Source organism: Ceratotherium simum, chromosome 2 (assembly GCF_057802395.1).
Source record: "Ceratotherium simum simum isolate JZ-2026a chromosome 2, ASM5780239v1, whole genome shotgun sequence".
In the NCBI taxonomy this organism is placed as follows: domain Eukaryota; kingdom Metazoa; phylum Chordata; class Mammalia; order Perissodactyla; family Rhinocerotidae; genus Ceratotherium; species Ceratotherium simum.
In genome coordinates, this window is record NC_141901.1 from 55,118,008 (window position 1) to 55,142,337 (window position 24,330).

Sequence of the window (24,330 nt, forward strand, 5' to 3'; positions counted from 1 at the left end):
TCCTTATTTCTATACTTTGATTTATAGCTTCATTATCCTCTTCTCTTCATTAACCTTTACTTCTGCCCTTTCTAAATTACCAACTCATTATAATCTTTGAAATGTCTTTCAGATCTAGCCATCTACTCCATCCCCACTGTCACTGACCATTTTGTACCTTCAGTACCTATTCTTTAAAAAATTATTATTGTTATTATGGTAAAAGTAATGAGTGCTTTTTTAAAAAATTCGGACCATTTAGAAGTCTATAATGTAAAAAAATCTCTATTTTTTCCTCTTCCAATTCTACTTCTCTCAAGTAACCACTGTTTTTGTTTGGTGTATATATTTCCAGACATTTTCTGTGCATTTTTAAACATACAGATATAGAAATAGTCTCAAATACTTTACCATCTCTTGCTTGGACTATTAAAACAGGTTCCTCACTGGGCTCCTTACCATCAACCCCTCTCCACCTTGGCCATTGCCAGAGTTGTCTACCTAAATAGCAGATCTTCTCTGCTTAAAGAGCTCTGCTTGTTGCCTATCACCTATAGGATAATGACCAACCCCTTAGTATTGCATATATAGAAGCCCCTCACTGTCTGGGCCCATTATCTGTCTCCAACCTTGTTCCTTGCTATTTCTGCCTTGCTCCTTATTTCAGTGCTACTATTCCCTGGATTGGTCATGTCTCATCATGTCTCCCTACCTTTGTACATATGCTCAATCTCTGCTCCACCTGGCATTCTTCAAGACCCTGTTCATCTGTTGCCTCCTGTATAGAGGTTTTTTCCCCACTTTTCTCAAGCAGAGATTATGGCTCTCTCTTCTCTGTTTCTTCAGTACCTTAATCATATCTTTTATTTGTTTATTTTTTTGGTTTGTTTATATGTGTCTCCCTTAGTTCCCTGTGAGCTTTTTGAAAAGCAGAACTCGTGTCTTACCCAGCATTTTATGTCTGATGCTCTGCCTAGCACATAACAGGCATTCAGTAAATGTTTGGTAATTGGACATGTCTTTAATTTAGATCTGCATTGCTGTAAAGGCCTATCTAAGTTAAAGAAAGTAAAATTTTAGACCCCATCATTTTTTGGAATTTTTAAGCCATTTAATATTTTTATGAGTTTTGCTTAATGATATCGATTTTGGCCTCTTAGGAGGCCAAATTCCAGCAGGACTCTATTTTTTAACTTGTAAAATAACTCAGCTGTTAATGAAATATTATACAACAATTAAAAATAGTGAGGGGGCCGGCCCCGTGGCTTAGCAGTTAAGTGCGTGCGCTCCGCTACTGGCGGCCCGGGTTCAGATCTGGGGCGCGCACCAAGGCACTGCTTGTCCGGCCATGCTGAGGCGGCGTTCCACATACAGCAACTAGAAGGATGTGCGACTATGACATACAACTGTCTACTGGGGGGTGCTTTGGGGAGAAAAAGGTGAAAAAAGGAGGAGGATTGGCAATAGATGTTAGCTCAGAGCTGGTCTTCCTCAGCAAAAAGAGGAGGATTGGCATAGATGTTAGCTCAGGGCTGATCTTCCTCACCAAAAAATAAATAAATAAATAAATAATAGTGAGTTAGAGCTATATAGAGACAAGAAGAGATGTACAGATATATTGTGAAGTAAAAGTGAGTTGTATAATGGCTTGATCCTATTTTTAAGAAAAATAGAGTCAGTATGTTATGCTTAAAAAAAGAAATCCAGACAAACACAAATCAGATTATCTTTATTCTTTTATTCTTCAATCTTGTAATATGTTATTTTCTACTATGTAACTCTGCAATGTTTGCATGTTTGTACACTGAGCATGTACTTGCATAAGCAGAAAAAGAGAACAAAACAAAACAAACCACCCCTCAGTTTTTAACCTTTCATATTCTTCGTAGAAAAGTAAAGTCTGCACAGCAGAACTTTTTTGGTTTTGGTTTCCCCAGAGAGTTAGAAAATATTTTTAAGTAAAAACTGAAATATGAGTTTGAAGACATTTTAGCTATATATATCAGATCAAGTCAGTTAATAAGTATTTTACTGCCTACTGTGGGTAGTATAATATGCAATGTGCTGTAATATTGAAGGATATGGTTTCTATTGTGCAGTAACTTATAGCTTATGCTGGATAGCAGAAATTCATGAGTAGCAGTTTGTGAAGGAGATAAAATAATAATCATATAATTATCTATTTTAAATACATTTTCGTTAACTGGAAATTTTCTCTTAAATTTTGAGAGTGAAATTTTATTTCAATGTCTTATTAGAAACTCAAAAATAAGAATGGCTTTGCTTTAAAGCAAATTGAAAAAGATCTTTGCTGGTAGGTATGACACGATAATAAAAACTAAGGTAGCATAAGGAAAAATTTTTTTAATCATTAAATAGCAAAGATTTTTTAATGTAAAATCCTGAAGTATTATTTCCTAAGTGTGCTATGTGTTTGATTACTATCTGAATTGTCACTTAGATTATTAAACAGTGAAAATATAGATACATAGTTGCTGTTCAAAAAGTATTTTATTGACATAGTAAGTTGATATTTTTTATAAGTTTTACTGAATAATTTTTAACTGAATATCTTTGCTTACCATTTGCTAAGTGGCTACCAAGATAGGGTTTAGTTTAAAGCTTCAGGGTTCTAAAAATCACTGAAAATAATTAGAGATATTTTGTCTCTATCTGTAAAATGAAGCAGAATTTTAATAGGAAGGACTTGGATTAAGTATTAAACAATTTTCTTCTGAAAATAAGAAAAATTGTATTAAACAATTTTCTTCTGAAAATAAGATACTGTTTTTATGATGGAGATTCCACTGTGATTGCCACATTTTCTTTGCTTCCTACTGAAGAAGCTCTTAGTGCACTTGCAAAGAGCATAAGGAGTCATGTCAGAGGTCAGCTATTTGAGTCCATTTTCCCACAGCCGCCTGGTGCGAGTGATCTTTTACTGTGTTTTAAAAAAATGGGCAAGGATTAGAGAGGATTAGAAAGAATATTATCCTCCTGAATATAGGCCCAAGGCACTAAAGGGAGAGAACCCAACCAGGCAGCAAATGGGCTTTGCTTGACCAGGACACAACCTCTGCTGCATTCCTTTAAGAAACTGAATGGGAAATGTTAAGTCCCCAAACTGGATTAGTAAATAATCTCATAGCTTGTGACATCTGCTAAAATAAATTGATGAGCAGATCGCATTCTTACACTTTGAGGAAAGAGCCAGAGACATCAAGACTAAGAGTAATTAATCTCTTTTATCTTTTTTTTTTAATTTCAGCCTTATTGGGGTATAGGAGTAAGAATAATTAAAGATGGGCATTAAGCACAGTAAATGTTGGAAAGGCATATTTCATAAACAAAAAAGAAAATTATTTTAGATGTATTAATACAATGAGTATATATATATTGATTAATAACCTAAGGCTTAAATTTTGAAACTACAGCTTTTTGTTTTTAAGATTCTTCCTGCTTGTAGCAGTTTTACAAATTCAACTCTTTAATTTATGTTGTTTATCTCAGTTTGTGTAACAACCTGAGGAACTTGGAATTTGAAATGTGAAAATATATCTTTTGAGACACCTCTGGAATGTTTGTCTTTTTTATATTTTATTACAGAAGTTAATGTTGTTTGGATCTTATGACTCATAATTTGGTATCAAATTATTTAGAACCAAAGAGATTGTTTCACACTTATTTTAGTAGGGGAAGTGTACTCTAGTCTCAGTCTTTGGAGTAAGTATTTAGCTAACTAAATATTTTGTTTGTTTGTTTTTTGTTGTTGTTGTTGTTTTGTGAGGAAGATTAGCCCTGAGCTAACGTCTGTGGCCAATCTATTTTTGCTGAGGAAGATTGGCCTTGGGCTAACATCCTTGCCCATCTTCCTCTACTTTATATGGGATGCCACCACAGCATGACTTGACAAGCTGTGTGTTGGTCCGCGCCCAGCATCTGAACCCGTGAACCCCGGGCCACTGAAGCGGAGTGTGCGAACATAACTGCTATGCCACCGGGCAGGCCCCTAACCAAATATTTTTTTAAAGATTTTGTTTTAAGTTGACCATTTTAATAGTAAAGATCATGTACAAGTGGTTAATTTTGCATCTTTCTTCATATAATTAGTACATTTTGTAATAACTGATTATACAGCTTTTGTTATGGATTGCAATATTAAGGCAAGTATTTTCTTCAAGAGTTTAAGATAGAATTTAATTTCATTTGTGAATAAGAATTGATAGGCTCTAACTTCTTCAACAGGGATACTCACTAATCCCTTAAATGTATCTTGCACTATGCTCTCTTGGCTCAGTGTCTTGGTTGAAGTTGGCCTTGTACTTTGAATATGTTCTCCTATTCTTCTCCCCACACCACTCCCCAATCTGCTCATCCACATTCCACCCATCTTTATGTATCAGCTCAAATCCCAAATTCCAAGTGGTTTATTTTCAGCCCCTAAGTCATAATTAATACCTCCTAAACATAGAGTTACCAAATGACCCAGAAATTCCACTCCTAGGTATATACGCAAGAGAGATGAAAAGATGTTCACATAAAAACTTGTACATGAATGTTTATTACAGCATTATTAATAATAGTCAAAAGGTGAAAACAACCAAATGTCCATCAGATAATGAATGGATAAACAAATGTGTTATATCCATACAATGGAATATTATTCAGCTACAAAAAGAATGAGGTACTGATATATGCTACAACATAGATGTACCTTGAAAACATTATGCTAAGTGAAAGAAACCAGTTACAAAAAACATGTATTATGTGATTCTGTTTGTGTGAAATATCCAGAATAGGCAAATCTATAGACAAAAAGTAGATTAGTGGTTGCTTAGGGCTTAGGAGGGATTGGGGAGTAGAGGGTGATAACTAAAGAGTATAGAGTTTCCTTTTGAGGTGATGAAGATGTTTTAAAATTGACTATGGTGATAGTTGCACGTATTTGTGAATATACTAAAAACCATTGAGTTGTATAGTTTAAATGGGTGAATTGTAAAGTAAGTTGTATCTCAATAAAGCTGTTATAAAAAAACTAAAAAAAATTAATACTTCCTATCCATATTCCTATATACATTGTTTATACCTCTAATGAAGCACTCAGCACAGTCTATTTATAATTATTAACTTAAAAAATCTGTTATTCTCAGTACCTTAGACAGTTCCAGAGAATAGAGTGTTTTTTGGTGTTCCCTAACAAATATAGTGCACTCAGTAAATATTTATTTAATTGAACTTCTTCATAATTAAGTTCCTTCATCTGTAAAATGGAAATAAGAGAAAAAAAGAATTGAATGTTACCACAAAGTGTTGTTCCAAAATTGTATTTTATAATTTTTACACTTAATTCTTTTTTGGAAAAATAAATATTTGCTCTCACGTTATTTCCTCAGCTCAAGTTTTCATTTTGTATTTAGCAAGGTCACACCTAAGCCATTTATCACCTTATTTTTATCTATAGGAATATTCTAGTCTTTGGAATTTGCATATATAAGCATTTTATACACTTGTCAGTAGGACTCTCAAGTCATTTCAACTAGCTTAATGTTTTTTAAATCAAATTGGCTTTATAAAATTTGAATCTGCATTTTCGTGGGTGTTTGAATAATTTAATCTTTCTTTTTTCTGTGGTGTGTCTGTGTGTTATTTTTCTAGTATTTACTAGAGATGAAAAGTCTAATTTTACCTCCAGAACACATTCTGAAACGGGGTGATAGTGAAGCAATTGCCTATGCTTTCTTTCATCTTCAGCACTGGAAGCGAATAGAAGGTGCTCTTAATCTGTTACAGTGTACATGGGAAGGCAGTAAGTACTCTTTCCAAATGTAATGCTAATCTCTCTGACTATTCATTGCATTCACAGGCAGTCGTTTTTAATGAGATTGTCTGAGTTTCCATAAGGATTTAGTGTTCAGATTGGTTTCAAAGTGAACTCAATAGTGTTATATTTGGTTTATTGGTAGAAGAAATACTTTATGTATTTATATTGATGCTACATTTAGGAAAAGCAGAATGAGAAACTGTTACGGTATTCTGCCATATGTTCATTTAAATTACATATTTGTAAGGAAAGAAAGTGAAAACTTAACATCCCTTGGTTGGTAAGCTTTTTAATGTGGTTGAGCTGTTGTTCTAATATTTTTTAAATTGGACTGTTGTTTTGTTTTGTTTTCAGATGTGTACAACGTGAAACTATTTTTCTCACAACTAATATCAATTCTATTCTTTTTTAAAATATTTTTTATTGTAGAAAAATGTACATAAAAATTACGATTTTAACCATTTTAAAATTTACAATTCAGTGGCATTATGTACATTCATGTTGTTGTGCAACTATCACCATTATCCATCCCCGGAACTTTTTCGTCATCCCAAACTGAAATTCTATACCCATTTATAATAACTTCCCATTCTTCCCTCCTCCCTAGCCCCTGGTAACCATTCTACTTTCTGTTTCTATGAGTTTGACTACCCTAAGCATCTCATATAGTGGAATCATACAATATTTTGTCCTTTTATATCTGGCTTATTTCACTTAGCATAATGTTGTAGCATGTGTCAGAATTTTATTCCTTTTTAAGGCTGTATAATATTCCATTGTATGTATATTTCACATTTTGTTTATCCATTCATCTGTCAGTGGACATTTGGGGTGTTTCCACCTTTTGGCTATTGTGAATAATGCTGCTGTGAACATGGGTATACAAATATCTGTTCAAGTTCCTGCTTTCAATTCTTTTGGGTATATACCCAGAAATGGAATTTATAGATCATATAAATCTGTTTAATTTTTTGAGGAACCGCCATACTGTTTTCTATAGCAGCTGTGTCATTTTACATTCCACCAGCAATGCTCAAGGGTTTCACTTTCTCTGTATCCTCGCCAACACTTGTTATTTTCTGTTTTTTTTTGATAATAGCCGTCCTAATGGGTGTGAAGTGGTATCTCATTGTGTTTTTTTTTTTTTAATATAATTTTATTTATTTATTTTTTCTCCCAAAGTCCCAGTAGATAGTTGTATGTCATAGCTGCACATCCTTCTAGTTGCTTTATGTGGGACGCTGCCTCAGCATGGCTGGAGAAGTGGTGCGTCGGTGCGCGCCCGGGATCCGAACCCGGGCCGCCAGCAGCGGAGCGCGCGCACTTAACCGCTAAGCCACGGGGCCAGCCCTTCATTGTGGTTTTGATTTGCATTTCCCTAATAATAAGTGATGTTGAACATCTTTTTATATGCTGATTGTCCATTTGTACATCTTCTTTGGAAAATTGGACTGCTTTTCAGTTTACTACCAGATCTCTTATTTGTAACTTCTTAAAATCACTAAGAAAATGAAGAAGCTTAATCAAAATATTTTATCAGGTGAATCCTTATAATAATTCTCTTGGGAAGTATACCTCTGCTATCAAAAATTCAAAAATAAATTCAGTGCTCATTCACTAAAATTGGTTGATCCCGTCAGTTCCTAAACTTTGTACTGAGGCACCTTGGGGCAATGCAGCAAATTTACAAGAGTGCCACAGCATATTTTAAATTTTCAGTAGAACACAGCAATACTCAACATTTGTCAGACACCATTCAAACTCTTAGCTCTAGAGAGTTTATGGTTTCACCATTATGTGGCTCTCCATTCTCTGTTTCTTTCAATGTTGTCATAGCTTCGCAAAGCTGGGTTTTTGTTAATTGCTGTGATTAAAAGAAGTACCACACGGGCCAGCCCGGTGGTGCAAGCGGTTGGGTGTGCACACTCAGCTGCGGTGGCCTGGGTTTTGCCGGTTCGGATCCTGGGCGCGGACTGATGCGCTGCTTGGCAGGCCATGCTGTGGTGGCGTCCCATGTAAAGTGGAGGAAGATGGGCACAGATGTTGGCTCAGGGCCAGTCTTCCTCAGCAAAAAAAGAGGAGGATTGGCACATGTTAGCACAGGGCTGATCTTCCTCACAAAAAAACAAAAAAAGAAGTACCACACAAAAATCATTGTGGAACAGGAAATGAGGATGGTGGTGTTCAATCTGATTCAAGGTTTGAGAAGTTATACAGTGCCCAACAGGCTCATACATTGCATTAGTAAGAAATGATGGTTATTTAAAAATGAAATAATTACTTTTTCTATTAATTTATGTCTATTTTTTTTCTAATCACTGCTAGGTTGTTAGAACATAAACTTTTAAAATTGTTTGGACCCACTACTTAATAAGTGGAATTGTTAGATATTTCTTTCAGCCTAGGGGTGTCATAAAAAATTACTGAGACACAAAGGGCACCATGTATCCTTGAGCCAAGAAAATTTGGAAACCTCTACGTTAACCATTTGCTGAGGGTCAGACACTGTGCTTGACACTGACGATATACAGATTAATGAAACTGAGACTACTAAAACTGAGGAGCTGAATGTCTGTGGGTAATTAGACCTTCTTTTGCTTTTTTCACTACTATAAGCTCCTCAAAACCAGATACTGTATCTCATTCATCTTGTATGTGTCTTCAATCCTACTGTTCTGCTTGGCACACAGGAAGTTTTCAATAAGTCTATGACTTATACTGTATTTCATGAATAATCATCTTGATGAATGATTTCCTAGTGTTATCACTAATTTGCTCTGTGACTCTGAACAAATCACTGCTTTTTATTGTGGCAAAACAAAATTCATATTTTGGCCAAAGTCTGTTGTGTTTGCAATGAGGAGACTGAGGCAAGAAGGACCCAGCCAGTCTTATTATCCACTACTCCCTTTAGTTGTATTCCAGCCAGACCATTCACTGTTGTCTAAATAAATCTTATTCTTCCCCTTATTTCTTCTTTTGCTTTGTTTCTTTCATCTAAAATGTGTCTCTAAAAAAGAAAATAAAATTCTATGTGAAAACTTTATAAAAATATGTCTCCAAAATAGCTTTGATCTGTAGTATAGGATGAAAATGAGTCTGAATTAAATGCCAACATATGTATTTTTTTTTTCTCAGCTTTTAGAATGATTCCATACCCATTAGAGAAAGGCCATCTATTCTACCCTTATCCCAGCTGCACAGAGACCGCTGATAGAGAGCTATTACCTAGTAAGTAAATATTCTAGTTTTCTTGAACTTAGAGTTGTGAGATTATTTTTCGTAGTATTCTCCCATTTTAGAAATGCCTTTTGTTGAAATTCAGGATGCTGTTTAAATACTACTTTAACCATTTCTTGGATGTTGTTACATAATTCAGTTCATTCCCAAATACTTTTTGGGTAAAACTTTGTGCTGGATGCAATGAAGGAAAAAAGATTAAAGATATTAAAAAGAGCAGTCATCTTATAAACCTTAAAGAAGAAATAATACCAATCCTTCACAAATTCTTTTCAGAAAATAAAGAAGGAAGGAACACTCCCCAACTCATTCTGGGAGACCAATATTACCCTGATACCAAAACCAAAGACTTATAAGAAAAGGAAACTATAGAACAATATCCCTCATGAATATAGACACAACCATCTTCAACAAAATATTAGCAAACTGAATCCAGCAACATGTAAAAAGGATTATACTCCATGACCAAGTGAGTGAGATTCACCTCACAAATGCAAGGTTGGTTTAACAACTGAAAATGTAATGCACAATGTTAATAGAATAAAGGACAATAGATGCAGAAAAAGCATTTGACAAAAATCCAACACGCATTCATGATAAAAATTCTGAACAAACTAGGAAAAAAAGGGAACTTCCTCAACCTGATAAAGAATATCTATGAAAAATCCATAGCTAACACCAAACTTAATGGTGAAAGACTGAGTGCTTTCTCCCTAAGATCGGAAATAAGGCAAGGATGTCAGCTCTCATCACTTCTCTTCAGCATTGTGCTGGAGATTCTAGTCAGTGCAATCAAGCAAGGAAAAGAAATAAAAGGCATTCATATTGGAAAGGAAGAAGTAAAACTGTTTTTATTCACAGATGACATGATCGTCTATGTAGGAAATCCGTATAAATACTATTAGAACTAGTAAGCAGTTTCAGCAAGGTTGCAGAATATAATATCAACATACAAAACTCAATGGCATATTTATATACCAGCAATGAACAATCTAAAAATGAAATTTAGAAAACATTCCAATCATATAGCATCAAAAAGAATAAACACCTTAGGAGTAAATTTAACAAAAGAAGTGTAAGACTTGTACACGAAAAACTACAAAATATTGCTGAGAGAAATTAAAATCTAAATAAATGGAGAGACATTCCATGTTTATGGGTTGGAATACCTAATGTTATTTCTATGGCATTTCTCTCCAAATTGATCTGTAGATTCAGTACAATCCCAGTCAAAATCCCAGCAAAGATTTTGCAAAAATTGACAAGCTGATCCCAAAATTTATATGGAAAGGTAAAGGTTCCAGACTAGCTAAAACCGTCTTTACAGAGAAGAAAGAAATATGAGAGACCACATTTCTCAGTTTAAAAAAACCAATCAAAGAGTCAAGAGGAGAACCAGAAATATGTAGGGTTATGATTGCTGAGAGTGTTTCCATCTAATCCCTGCTGTCAGGAAGCCAGCTTCTCAAAAGAAGAGTATACTTTTTGTCTCAGCTGCCTTATTATCCACTCACTCTTTTTCTCTGTGGACTGGTAAGTTTCTCTTTAACTTTTCTTTTTATGATTTAACCAATGAGTAAGCATGCTGAAGGTTATAAACACTAGCACCATGTTTCTTTATATGATATAAACCTGTGCCATAGTTTTTACAGTTCTGGGGCCATTAGCACTGAAGTCTAAGAAGGAAAGTTGCAGTTTTACAACCATCAAATTTAATGAGCTGAAAGTTCAAACAGATAGATGAAAATTTAGAAGAGATTGTAGAAGTTGAGCAGGCTGATATTTTTCTCCCAGGGTCTTTTATTTTCCTCCATCGGTGGCTGATAAGGAGTCTGGAAGAAACAATATCTCTTCTTTCTTTGAACTCTCAAAGTGCTTTGTATACTTCTTAATTTCTCCCTTCTAGATTGAAAACTTGAAGGCCAAGATTCTTTGTTGTCCTTCTATGTATCTGTATAATGTTCACCATAAAAATTGATATTCAATACACATCGTTTGGATTAGTCAAATTTATTAATTTATTCTTATAAACATGCCAGGTACGTTGTAAGTACTCAATAAAAATTTTAAATATTAGTATCTTTTCCTTCTTACCCTACTGTGAACTCCTAAGCTGCTCACAGGTTAATAGAAAAACTGATAAACAATGTATTAAATATATGGAATAGATTATAAGAAAGCTGGAGTCAGGAGTACCTATCTCTCCAAGGTCAGGGATAATTCCCAAATATGACTTGGGTGACTTGCATGGTAAATCTATCATACAGCAGGAAGAGCAGGTTTGGGAATAGGAGTAGGGGAAGTAAAAAGTTCAGGCTTTGAGTATGTTGCATGTGTAACATCTCACCCATTGTTATTAAAAAACAAATCAATAAAATAAATTTGAAGATGTAATGGGCTTTAGTCAATGATTTATGAATCGGGCAGCATCCCACCTAGCAGAAAGGAAGAATCTCTGAGGAGCTGTACAAAACAGAAGGCTTTTGTAGGCAGAAGGGAGAAAAGAATGGATTGTTTCAGGCAGCGTCACCTTCCTTTAGGAGACAAAAGGGATCTATCAGACAGATTGCCTCACTACTGCTGACTAGGAAATTCCAAACTGACTGGTTAAGATACATTCCTGGGGGAGGTTGAAACTGCAAATAGGTTAACTATTAAGTCTCCATTTGGTGATGTGGGCTTAGCACAAGTGACTCCATTTTGGGCCTGTCTCTTTTTTTAACAGTGTGTGTATGTGTGTGTGTATATATATATATGCTTAAATATTTTATTACATAATCTGTTTAACATATACACATACATAGTCTTTATATTTTATATCTCTAAATAATAAGATATTTTGTAAGTATAATATGTATATTTTTAAAAATATATAAATATATTTAATATATAGTATTAATATATACTATATTAAATATAGTAAATATTGTAGGCATTCTTTGGGTATAAATAATAGAGAGCTGCTTCAAACTAGCTTAAAAATAAAGAGAATTTGTTTGAAGAAGACTGGATTTTCTCAAAGAATCCAAAGGCAACAATTACAGTTGGATCTCAGAAGGGACTAGAACCAGGAACTAGAAGGATATCAGGATTTCCAGGAGTCAGTTATCTGTATATCTCTATCTCTGGCTGTCTTTTTCAGTCTCTCCTATTCTCACTTTCTTTTTTCTTTCCCCAACTCCATCTTCTCTTTGTATGAGTTCTCATTTCTGCTTCTCTCAATGTATCTGCTTCATTTTTATCTCTCTCTCTTTGCAGTTTGGCTTTCCCTGCTTGGACACTCAGGTAGCCAAACTTGATGCCCCTTTACAGCTCTGAGTTTACGTGTCATCAGTCAGGCAAACAATACAAAATGAATAATATCTCAATCCCACTACTAAAACTTCTGGGAGAGAGAATCAGATTTACCCAGGTGTTCATCCCTGGTACAGTCAGCCATGGCCTAGGGACAGAATCAGGTTGTGTAAATAAAATTACCCAGAGTCCTGATATCTCTTTCTGTCTACATCACAAAACCGATTTGGGAGTCATCATTTTTCCTACATGAATGAGATCACTGAGGGAAACTGTATAGAGTGAGAAGTAAACTAAGAGTGGAACCATGGGGGCACAAAAATGTCTAAGGAATGGGTGGCTGATAAGGAGTCTGGAAGATCCTGTGAAGGAGTGGTCAGAAAGACAGGATAAGAACCAGAACTAGATATCCTAGAAATTAAAAGGAGGAAAAAATTTCTAAGTGAGGAGGAGTATCTAAGATATTAAGTAAGGTAATTACTGAGAAGAATCCATTGACTTTGGCAATTAGAAGGTCGTTAGTGAGAGAAATTTTATTTTCTTTTCTAGGATGGTGGTGGTAGTCGTTGTTTTTGTTTTTCCATTTTAAGAGGAACAAGAATATTTAAGGCAAAGGAACCAGTTATTTAATTATGGAACATCAATTTGCAAGAGTGTATTATATTAGGCTAATACATTTAGCCTAAAATAATACTCCCTAAATTATTACAAAGGTTGCCTGATATAAGGCCAACTTTACATAGCAATATGAATAAAATCAGGGTTATTATCATGCATTGTCAGAGCCATAGGCTATAAGAACAGACAATTTACTTTTTGGCAGGCTTTTATTATTTCTAGGGTGCTGCTACTCATTTGCAAATTCCAGGATGTAGGAGAGGAGGGATATCTGGGGGGTTTCGTTTGATTATATTGTATGTTCTTAGAGTACTTTTTCTGTCTCTGACTGTGGTAGAATGAACAAATTTTTAATAATGTGGAATCTAATACCCAGGAGTACTTAATGTTTTTTGTTTTCAGTTCTCCTTCAACCTTGATATGACTTACAGCATTCTGGTATTTTCTTATGAACCTCATATAAGTTCAGACTTGAACTGTTCCCTCAGTTCACATAGCTATTTAGTTGTCTTTTATGCCTCCTGATAAGTTTTGTCTCTACAAACCAGTGATGAAATTTGAACTTTACTTCCAGGGAGTGTTTCTGTACCAGCCATCCATTATATTGATGTATTAGCCAAACATTGACGGACAAACACATCTACAGAAAGCAATCCAAAAAGGAATAATTAGGTTTCTCCTACAGTATAAAAATCTCATATTTTAGAAAATTATATTACTAAAAGCTGTACAGTTTTCTACCTTATAAAGTGGGAATAATATTATTTCTTAGGGTTATTGAAAAAAAATCAAACAAATTAATATAAATTAAAGCTCTTTGTAAACCATAAAATGCTATATAGTTTAATATTACTAATTTTGCTGTCTCTCATGCGATAGCAATTATAGTAACCATTGGTATACATAAGTATTTGTTCCCTATCTTCACAAATACCATGGTTTATTTCTCTAGGTTTGCTGGAAGAAGTTGGCCTCTCATGGCTGAGGGATAGGGCAAAAGGGACTGCTGGTTTTTTGGGTGCTGAAAGCACAATGTTGTCCACAGCTTCTAATGTTTCTAACTTTTAAAAAAATACAGATCTGGTGTGCTTTTACTTTATTTTTTTTTATTTTTTATTTTTTTAAAGATTTTATTTATTTTATTTTTTCCCCCCAAAGCCCCAGTGGATAGTTGTATGTCGTAGCTGCACATCCTTCTAGTTGCTGTATGCGGGACTCGGCCTCAGGATGAACGGAGAAGTGGTGCCTCGATGCGCACCCGGGATCCGAACCCGGGCCACCAGCATCGCAGCGCGCGCACTTAACCACCAAGCCACAGGGCCGGCCCTGTGCTTTTACTTTAAACATGACTCGGGCTGGCCCGGTGGCTTAGCGGTTAAGTGTGCGCGCTCCGCTACTAGCAGCCCGGGTTCGGATCCCGGGCACGCCCCGACGCACCGCTTCTCCGGCCATGCTGAGGTCGCATCCCACATACAGCAACTAGAAGGATGTGCAACTATGACCTACAACTATCTACTGGGGCTTTGGGGAAGAAAAAAAGGAGGAGGATTGGCAATAGATGTTAGCTCAGAGCCGGTCTTCCTCGGCAAAAAGAGGACTAGCACGGATGTTAGCTCAGGGCTGATCTCCCTCACAAAAAAAAAACAAAAAACTTTAAACATGACTCAAAGCTGTGGAAATTTTCTGAATTTTTAATGAGTTTGGTTTTTGGTATATACTTTCTCAATATAGTATAAGACAGAAAAAACATTATGGCTACTGAAGGAAACTTAGGTGTGATCTTAGGTGAATCATATTTTAAAAAGTGAAATTTATAGCTGACCTTGATTCAGCACTGAATTAGTCATCCCTTACTTATGCAGGATATTACATCAGGAATTCCTGGGTTTGTGTCCAGCCCTGAGCGGTCAACTTCCTGGACTAATGTAGTCCCAGAATAGCTGTCAGTTTGCCAGACATTTATTGAGCACCTACTGTGTGCCATACATTGCAATCGGCTTATCTCAGCATTGTTATTCAAGTATTTTCAAATTTCAAATAAGCTATAAATGCTTTAATACCATTGGTAATGAAATATCTAATCATTAGAAAAGTGATTACCTGTGATAAAATAAGACAAGGGACTTCATTTATGTTCAGAATCCTAGGGCTTTGGTGTTCTAGTTCGATTTTTACAGTGCTCGATGAAATGCCACGTATGGAACACTTATTGATAACTGGGTAAAATTATTAACTGATGATAACCTGTCTCTTGATCTCTGTATTCGTCTCTGAGCTCCCCAAGAGCAAGAATTATAACAAGTCATATTTATTAAGGGCTTCCAGTGTTCATCATAACAACTCCATAGCAACTACTAGAGGGTAGTAGCAACTTATTCAAGATCACACAGCTAATAAGTGACAAAGCGCTTTTTCAAAACCACCTCAGCATGACTTTACAATTAATGTTCTTTCACATGATGCCGTCCTATTCCCAGTCCCCAGCACAGTCATCTGGCTATGTAGATATGCTGTCAATGCTAGAATCAATAATGGATAACTTTCTTCTACCTTGCTTGGCCAGAGACTTCTTGTTCTTTTTTAAAAAAATTATTTTCCTTTTTTGTTTTTAAAAATAGATTTCATCTGAAGATATTAAAACTGCCTTGCTTACACTGTATTCTGAAATAAAATCCATTTCTACCTTTTCTCCCTTGCAGCCTTTCATCATGTTTCTGTTTACCCAAAGAAGGAGCTTCCTTTTTTCATCCATTTCACAGCAGGACTGTGCTCTTCTACAGCAATGATAGCTCTTCTCACACACCAGTTTCCTGAAATCATGGGTGTTTTTGCTAAAGCTGTAAGTATGATCTCAAGGACTTGTGTAGAGTATTTGTAAAACACACAAGAAACCATCTCTGATCTGTTTGTGCTAAACCAGTTGATCAGTGAAAGATATTTGTTATAGTAAGTTAAAGGAATTGATTTGTAAAGTTGCTGCCATGAATATGTCAAACATAAGTTTTTGGTGATTTGAGCTATATTTTGTTGCTTAAAAGCTTAAAGAATACAATGGCATAACATTATAAAATTGGTCTTTGTAGATCACTTTTGATGGTAAACATAGCACTTATTACTAGCTAAAGAATAATCCAACTCTTAAATGCATTTTTTTGGCATTTAAAAAATTTCCCTATTTTGTAACAAGCCTTTTGATTTTTCCTTTTAAATGAAATCTTTAGTTCTAAGGATTTGCTGAACTTTAAATTCAAGAGAACAACTAGGATGGAGAATAGGTAGGTAAGATGAGAAATATGGGACATTTGCCCTGGGTACAGAATGTGCCTCTTTACTCAAAGGTTCTCCCTGTTATTGTATCTGCATGTTCTTATTGACCTTCCCCAACATTGGGTTTAGAACCATATATAGAGCTTTATTTTCATTTTTACCCTTTAGTTTTGAAGTGCTTCCCCATTTCTTGACCCAGGTCCAGAAAGTACTTGAGGATTGATATTAGAGAGGGTATCCCATGATTATTTACTCTTCTACATAAACATAATTAATGTCACTGGCTTAAAGTGAAATTACCAAAGATAAGTCCTTTTAAGTCTCCAAGCCTTTTAATAAAACGTGTCTTTCTTGTATGTCTTCGCATTTTCACCAGATCATAAGAGTTCAAACCCAAAAAGAAAATGCTGATGCATTATATTCCCAAATAGAAAAGCACTGATTACTGTAGACACAGTAGCCCTTACTTGGTAATGTAATTTCTATGTTTGTCTCTATATGCCTCCATTCTAACTCCCTGTTTCCTCACAATTTCTTTTCTTGCCTTAAGAATAGTTTATTTTGTACCTTAACGATTAGTTGGTTTTCTTCTGGCACCAGTAGTAAGAGCACTGGTTTCCCTTTTTCCCTGAAGGTCAACTGTATAATGTGTTAAGTTGCCACTGGCTGTAGGCCTAGGAGTCTGAAACTGCACTTGATTCTGGTCAAGCTTCAAGAAGAATGACTTTCTACTGGTGTTCAGGGAGTATAGATATTTGAGTTGGAAACTGACTATTCTGTTTCCTTTTAGTGTGAAAAGGAAGCTTAGTGATCATACCATAACTCTGTTGTTTGCAGTGGTACTGACTGGGGAGCCAAGTCTGTCTCATACTGAAATGACCTTACTGTGTAATCTGGCATAGAAAAAAAATTGACTAGAAAGGGAATCTCATCCATTTAACAACTGGAAAAAAATATGCAGCTGTTTATTTGAGATCACAGGCAAGCAGTGGGAGAGATGCTCCTTAGATAGTGGGAAGGAGGTAAAATATAACAAGCAGGGAGACCTAGAATCTGGAATAGATATGTAGCTATTGTAAGTAGTGTACTTACATGAGGTACTGGCTGAAATTAATGTGGAATGTGCTCACTATCTGTTCTATCCATCATCATTGGTATATAGTGTCTGCCTGTACCTAAGAGATCACTGACGAACCAGAAGAGCCTTTAAGGTTACATAGCACAAGCTCCTTAGCACTCCTCTAGCACAGTCTGAGAATGAATACTTATGCATTTTAAAGTAGAAACTTCTTTTTTAGACCAAAAGTTATTAATTTACTGTGATGCTAGTTGATGAACAATAAACAGGCATTTATTTTCTATCTTTTGGTGTTCGTATAGTTCATGATGTATAGTGTTAAAAATGTGCCTGAGAGCAAACTTTTACAGCCACGTTTTATCCTTGTGGCCTTTATGTGTACATTTTAAGTTCCTAAAGCTAAGTATTTACAGAAAGTACCTGCAAACCAATATTTGGTATGCAGCAGTTCCAAGGGCATGTTCCGTTTAAGAATTAATGAAAATGATTACGTTATAGGCAATCTCCAGATTATAAACACAATGTATAAATGCCTCAACAGACAGATAGCCAGCTAGGGAACTAGAGGCTCAAATTCTACTTCCTAACAGTTAGTAAAGTGTGGTCTATGCACTAGGAGCATCACCATCACCCAGGAGCTTGTTAGAAATGCAGAACCTCAGGCACCACTCCAGACCTCCTGAATTGGCATTTTAACAAGATCTCCAGGTGATCCTATATGCACATTTAAAGCTTGAGAAGCCCTGCTCTGCTCTACCCCCAATAAGAGGAATTTAGAATGCCAGGATAGTGCCACCTCTTCACAGTGGAGAAGGGGCGGCATTGCAGAGTAGTTATGAGCATAGGTTTTGGAGCCAGACTGCTTTGCTTTGAATTCCAGCCCTGACACTTTAATGGCTGTGCAGTCTCGGGTAAGTTACTTAACCTTTTCTCCCCCTCATTGTAAAATGAGAATAGTACTATTTTTGTGAGGGCTAAATGAGTTTAAAATATGTCAAGTGTTTAGAACCATATCTGCCCATAGTAAAAACTAGGTGAGTGTTCGCTGTTGTCGACACCGTCTTTGTCATCATCATCACCAAAGTGCAGCTATAGTGGGAAACCCTATCCCCTTCACATTTGGAGGAACTATGTCCAAATAGTAAACTCAAAATGCATTTTCCCATAGAAGTTATAGTATAAATGGTGGTTGAGTGTCATTTAACCAATACTGTTAGTACTATACTTCTGGTACATCATGTGTATGTGAACCACAGAAAGTGGAGAAATGTTTCAAATTCTAGGCACTGGCAAACTACATTGTAGAACAGAACCTATTTGTAAGTTGCAAACTGCCTATGTTAAGATTTTCTGTTAAGTCAGATATTTGATGGCCAAATACAGTAGAAATCAATGAGAAATCTTGGAAACATACTTGTTCTTCTATTTGGTAAGGCAAAGCAATTTAAGAAAATTTCCTAAATTTCTTCCATTGTTACCATTGTCTCTTCCTCATCTAATATCTTTTTTGTATTAGCTCACATGCTAGAGTGAACTCAATTTGAATTTGTTAAAATGGATTTTTTACAAAAGTTGCTTTTCTGTGAAGCAAGGCACTAGGGATTAATGATTTTTAATAATCCTCTCTGTACATCAGATTTAAGTAAATGGAAGGGAATGAACTAGAATAGTTAGTGGTTTTAGTGCGCCTTCTCCTTTTGCATGGTTTAAAGCTATGTGGAATAAGACTTCATTTTCAGCAAGTTAGTACTTTTTTTTCCCTGATTTTTCTCCTGGCTGAGATGAAAACCTCGTCTGATAGGAGACATAGAGCAATGAAAAAAAATTGCATAAATCCCTGGAGATGTGGAATGTGCTGATATGAGAACTGATATTCTCCAAGGCTAGAATTCCTGAAAAAGGAAAAATTGCTTTTAAGTGGTAGGGCATTTTCTCACCTGCTTTGAAGCCTGCTGGGTTAAATATGAGAGTTCAAAGTAAGGGTAGCCAGCAAACCAAATGAACTAGAATCTGATTCTGCTTATCTGAAAGGAGCTTCTTTATTTAAAAGCAACACTGTCCTGTCCTTAGAGAACCAATCTTCATCTTCTCTGGCCCCTTTCATTTCTCTCTTGCAAGAAAAGCTTTCTTCTTAGTAAGCCTTGGGAGGGCGTTATCACAACAGTGAAAAGACTAAAGATGGTCTTTGGAGATTTCACTAACTTACAGATGAATTCAGGCTTGTGGCATGTGACCTTAGTGCTCTGAATTCAAAAGTGTGTTTGAATATAAAAATCCATAGTTGGGTTTTAACTAAATAGGACAGCCTTTGCAATGTTGGCAGAAAAAGGTGTTACTGGTAAAGACAGAAATCAAAAAGATTCCCAAATAAATTGTTTGTTTCACTAAGGCAAAACTTGGTTGAAATTTGTTTCAGTGAACACATATTATAGCTCTGCTGAGGTGGGAATGGGCCCTGTTTCCACATATTTCTACTAATCTTTATGTGGGAAAATGTGGTTGGACATGCCAGTGATGCATTTCTGAGCAACTCATAATTGGCTCGCTTCACTGTAACTAGGGCCTAACAATCTGCTTGATTAATTCTTTAAGAACTGCATTAGCCAAGTTGTATGATTTCCAAAGATATAGAAGGTCAGATGTTACACTAACAAAAGACCTCTCTACAGAATGTCTGACGTGGATTTCTCCAGCCCCTTCCCAAAAATAATTAACATTTTTCTTTTCAGATTACATTTTTAAAAATAATAAGCAGATATAAATGCCAAGTGTCTTTTACTGAATAGTGATCAAAACTTTTGAGGAGGTTTGTCCACTATTCTCATCATTTTTTCCAGGGCAAAGATCATCTTCATAACTAGGGGAGTTGATAGGCAATTATAGCTATATATTGATATATATGAGTAGAAAAATGTTATTATTTTTAAAGGTTCCTAATTTTCCATTGTCATAACCAGTGAAATGAAATATGTTCATAGGTGAAAGTTTTTTTTTATATTCTCCATCTGACTTCATTAATACTAAAAACCTATGATAGTTGTATTCCTCTTTATTAAATACATAGGGCCACATTCAGAAATTAAACTGACAATTAAAATAAATTTCTTCAAAATGGATTATTTTTCAAAGCTGTGAGACTTCTTTAGTTCCTAAGAACTGATAGAGCTTTTAAAACATTTTGCATTGTAACTGAGCTTATATTCCTGTAAAATATTGTTCTGTAACCATGCTATTTACACAGTAATAAAGCTGAGGTATTTCCCAGAGACTATCCTGATAATAAAATGAGCCTATTAGGTGACAGGTCAAAATTTTTAAATGTTTACATTTTTGTTCCCATGTTTGTGCCGCTGAAGTCTTTATTTGGGCAGTCTAGCATATTCCAATGTTGCTTTTCTTAATTAACTGGGATATTTGTAGCAAGAGAAAAGATATTTTCTACTTCGTATAAGGGTATTTCTCATGCTTCATCCTCATTGTTTTCCGTCAAAAAGAATTAGACCGAGAAATCTATGAAATTGCTAATTTTCTTATTTATCCAAGTTTTCTAAGTACAGAAATCTTCAAAGGAAAAAAAAAAAAAGAATAAAAGTTAGGACAATGTACTTTTTAATGCATGTCTATATCCTTTCCTCAGGGTTTAATTCAGTTTTGAAGTTTTTGGAAAGCACCCTCTTTGCCTATTAACATGTGCCTGTCAATTATGAAGTTCACAAAAGCTCTCCCTGAATTTATTTGGCACTATATTTAATCATCTTTTCCCGCCCAAAGTGAAAGTCTCAGTGCCAAAGTTTAGGACATCTTGTCACTAACTGTTACTAATATGTTTATTGCTTAATCATTAGCACTTGGGGCAAATGGACTACATAGCAGTTTTTAGAAGCGCTGTGTTTAGATATTGATGTAAATCGCTCATTCCAAACCGATTACACTAGTGATATTAGAATTCACATTAGGAAACCTACTAATTTTTGTTTTAGAAAACATCTTTGTTTTTTGAAGACCCAGCATAGTCCTCTAAATGCAGAGAATAATAGGATACAGAAGAAAATTATAATCTTGAGGAATAGTTTTTAGCTTTTTCCTTGAGTGGAATTTTGCTCCTTCCCCTACCAATCAAATTTCTAATGCTCAAAAGAACTAAATTAGTATGCCTACTTAATATTAAATTATACTTATTATTAAATTAGTATGATTACTTATTAACTTACAATTCTAAACCATGAGTAATTTGGACTTCATTTAGTTATCTTTTTTTAAGAGTTTATACTTATACTCTCATTTTATTCTTACTAGAGCCATTGTGAGACAGATTGTGATCTTCCATTGTTATAATGGGGAAGTTTGAGTCATTAAAGTTAAGTGATTTGCTTGAAATCACACAATAGATAGCTCTGTACTCATGATATATATGCTTGGTTTCAATAATATATCACTTAACTTACACCAAAACAAGTACAAAAGAATAAATTTCAAACCAAATATAGTAATGCTGAGCGGATATAGAATGATGGAGTGGTGATAGTAAAGTGGTTTTGCTAAAGTCTTCCTATAGGAGATGAATTTGGAGAAGAGTTTTAAATGAAGAGGCCAACGTGGATTGTCAGAAAATAGAAAGGGCACTTAGGTTGCAGAACTACTTACTGTAAAGGCAGACACAAGTAGACAAGCTACCTGGAGAACTCTTCACAGTATAAGCCTATTTGATGAACTCTGGTACTTTAAAATAAAGAATGCACATTTGCTTTTCTGCTTTCAAACTGATTCACTCTAATTTCATTCCTGTTCTTGCTAGCAAGCCACTTAAGAAAGAATGCTGTTTGCTCATTTATATTATATACTCACAACTGTATAAAGAATTTCAGCCTTTCTAATTGTCTGAAATGTACAGTAATACTAAAGAAACAGTAGGCACTGTTTGTAATGATTCAGGGGGAATTTGATTGACTCTCTGAAATAAAAAAAAAAAAGTCTTAATATAATGTATAAATGTATATCTTATGTTTCAACATCACTCTTTCAGAATCAAAGGGTAAATGTGAAGGATTATGGGGGAAGTTTAACTGAACAGAATAAACTTTCTGTCTAAAATACCATAACTCTTGGGTATTTTTTGCTAACGTGGGGATCTTAGGTGTCAGGTGTATTTATAGTAGTTGTACCAATAGGTAGGAAACCTACGTATGTTCCTTAATGCTGATGAGGCCTCAATGAAAGATTGGGTGTTAATGGTATTCTATCTGAATTTAAGGAAAAAATAAAATTATCTCTCTCAGTTCTATAATAACATTAGATTGCCTTAGGTCCATCTTGACAGCCAGCTTCAAGAAAAGAAATTATTTGGGCTTCAGATGATGCTCAACAAAATTAAGAGAACTGATATTTAGAGAAGTCAGACCACATAAATACCCTCTGACCTCATCCTGTAATTTCAAGCATTCTGGAAATGAAACGTGTACGTACTATTCAAAGTGTAGAAAGGGGCTATATTCCCATTGAGCACTCTTACGTATTACCAATATGATATACAGAGAAAGAAGCAGTTTGGGGGAGAATTTAAAAAGGAAGCATATTCTCACACTCTTTGTTAGAAACATGCCAGCTCGTTTTCATCTATTCAGTACGCTGGAGTCCCAATTTCTTTCTGAGGCCAGAGTTCAAGCTTTTACTCTCAGGTAGCAGCAGCTTTACAATTAAATTTTAATCCCTCAGTGTTGTTAGACTCCTATCTAGAGTATAGCCACAACTGTTTTTGGCAGGCAGATACATTGCTGTTTTTCCTTCCGTCACAGTAAGATAGAAGAATGTTCTCTGGCTGGGGTGTGGATGAAGGCACTTTACTAATCTTATAAATAATTCATCTTTGGTTGCTGGGGTACTCAGAGTTGAAACTTTGCCCTCTGATAAAATTCAGCTGGACTTTTTATTTACTTCACTCTGATCCCTTTGGGATTTAGCCCTTGTTGGGAGCCCAGGGATTCTAATTCAACTAAGCCCTAGCTGTGTAGATTTTTCTTATTAATTTTCTCTTGGTGTATTTTAGCTATTGGAATACTACCTTAAAAAAAATGCAATAGAACATGCAGCTCAGAGTCCTGGATACCCTAAGAAGATTCTTCTTGCAGTATTGGCGTATTGAATGGAAGGACTCCAGTAGGGCTTATCTTAATTTGTTGTCAAAGTTTAGTTTTTAAAGAGCCTCAGCATTTAAAAATATGTTAACTATTTTTCTATAACATGCCATAGTATAGTAATGATTATCCTGTAACATACTATAGGTTTTTGACTTTTGAAATCATTGCATTAAGATGTTACTACTAATGAATTTGTTCATTTGTTCATTCAATGAACAGATATTTATTGGGCACCTTTATGAAGTATAAAATACAATCCTTGTTCACATGTAATTCATAGTCTAATGACAGGGGGTTTGAGGCAGGTAAGAGATGTATAAGACAGGGGCTACTGCAGCAACAATAGATTAGTCCATCCTTGCATATTTATTCACTTGACTGGAAGTGACTGATGAGTTATTTTCACGTGCCTCAGATAAGATTTAGTGACCCAAAAAGTCAATCTAGACTCATAGAGGACTTTTCTTTTCAGAAGAATTTATTTGGTTAGGATTCCTTTCAGTCAAACAAGAGGAGATAGAAAGAGGTCTCTCTGTCTTTTTCAAATATGAGACTTGGAAGACTTTCATCTTTACACCTAACTGACGAAGTTCATGTTTTTGTAAACAGTAGTATTCATTATGTTTATCTGAATAGTTTAGAATTTATCAAAAAATGAAGTGCTCCACAATTCAAAATTTAAATAAGAAATGTCTCACTTCACATTCTTGTAGTAGCTACCGTAAGACAAAAGCCTCTAATACTCATACATTTTCATCTTCCTCTTTTATCTCTTCTCATCCTAATAATGACAGATTAATAAGGGCTAAGGGCCATCCTGGTTTAGAAAATGAAACAGTGCAATATCATTCTGAAGCAGGATGGGACAGCAAGAGTTAGGACTAAAACTCTTTGGCTCT

General features: G+C 35.2%; 1 protein-coding gene across 5 annotated transcripts in view; it reads left to right on the plus strand.

Moving 5' to 3' along the window:
* ST7L (suppression of tumorigenicity 7 like) overlaps nt 1-24,330 on the plus strand; it is a 155,259-nt gene that overhangs the window by 54,121 nt on the left and 76,808 nt on the right. For 2 of the 5 annotated variants that reach the window (XM_087445453.1, XM_087445464.1), the window contains exons 12-14: nt 5,635-5,785; nt 8,939-9,031; nt 15,652-15,791. In XM_087445453.1, coding sequence (XP_087301579.1) covers nt 5,635-5,785; nt 8,939-9,031; nt 15,652-15,791 — 384 coding nt within the window. Of the gene's footprint in view, nt 1-5,634; nt 5,786-8,187; nt 8,374-8,938; nt 9,032-15,651; nt 17,581-24,330 lie in introns of those variants that run through there. The other 3 variants (XM_087445469.1, XM_014780023.2, XM_087445479.1) reach the window with 3 other exon arrangements.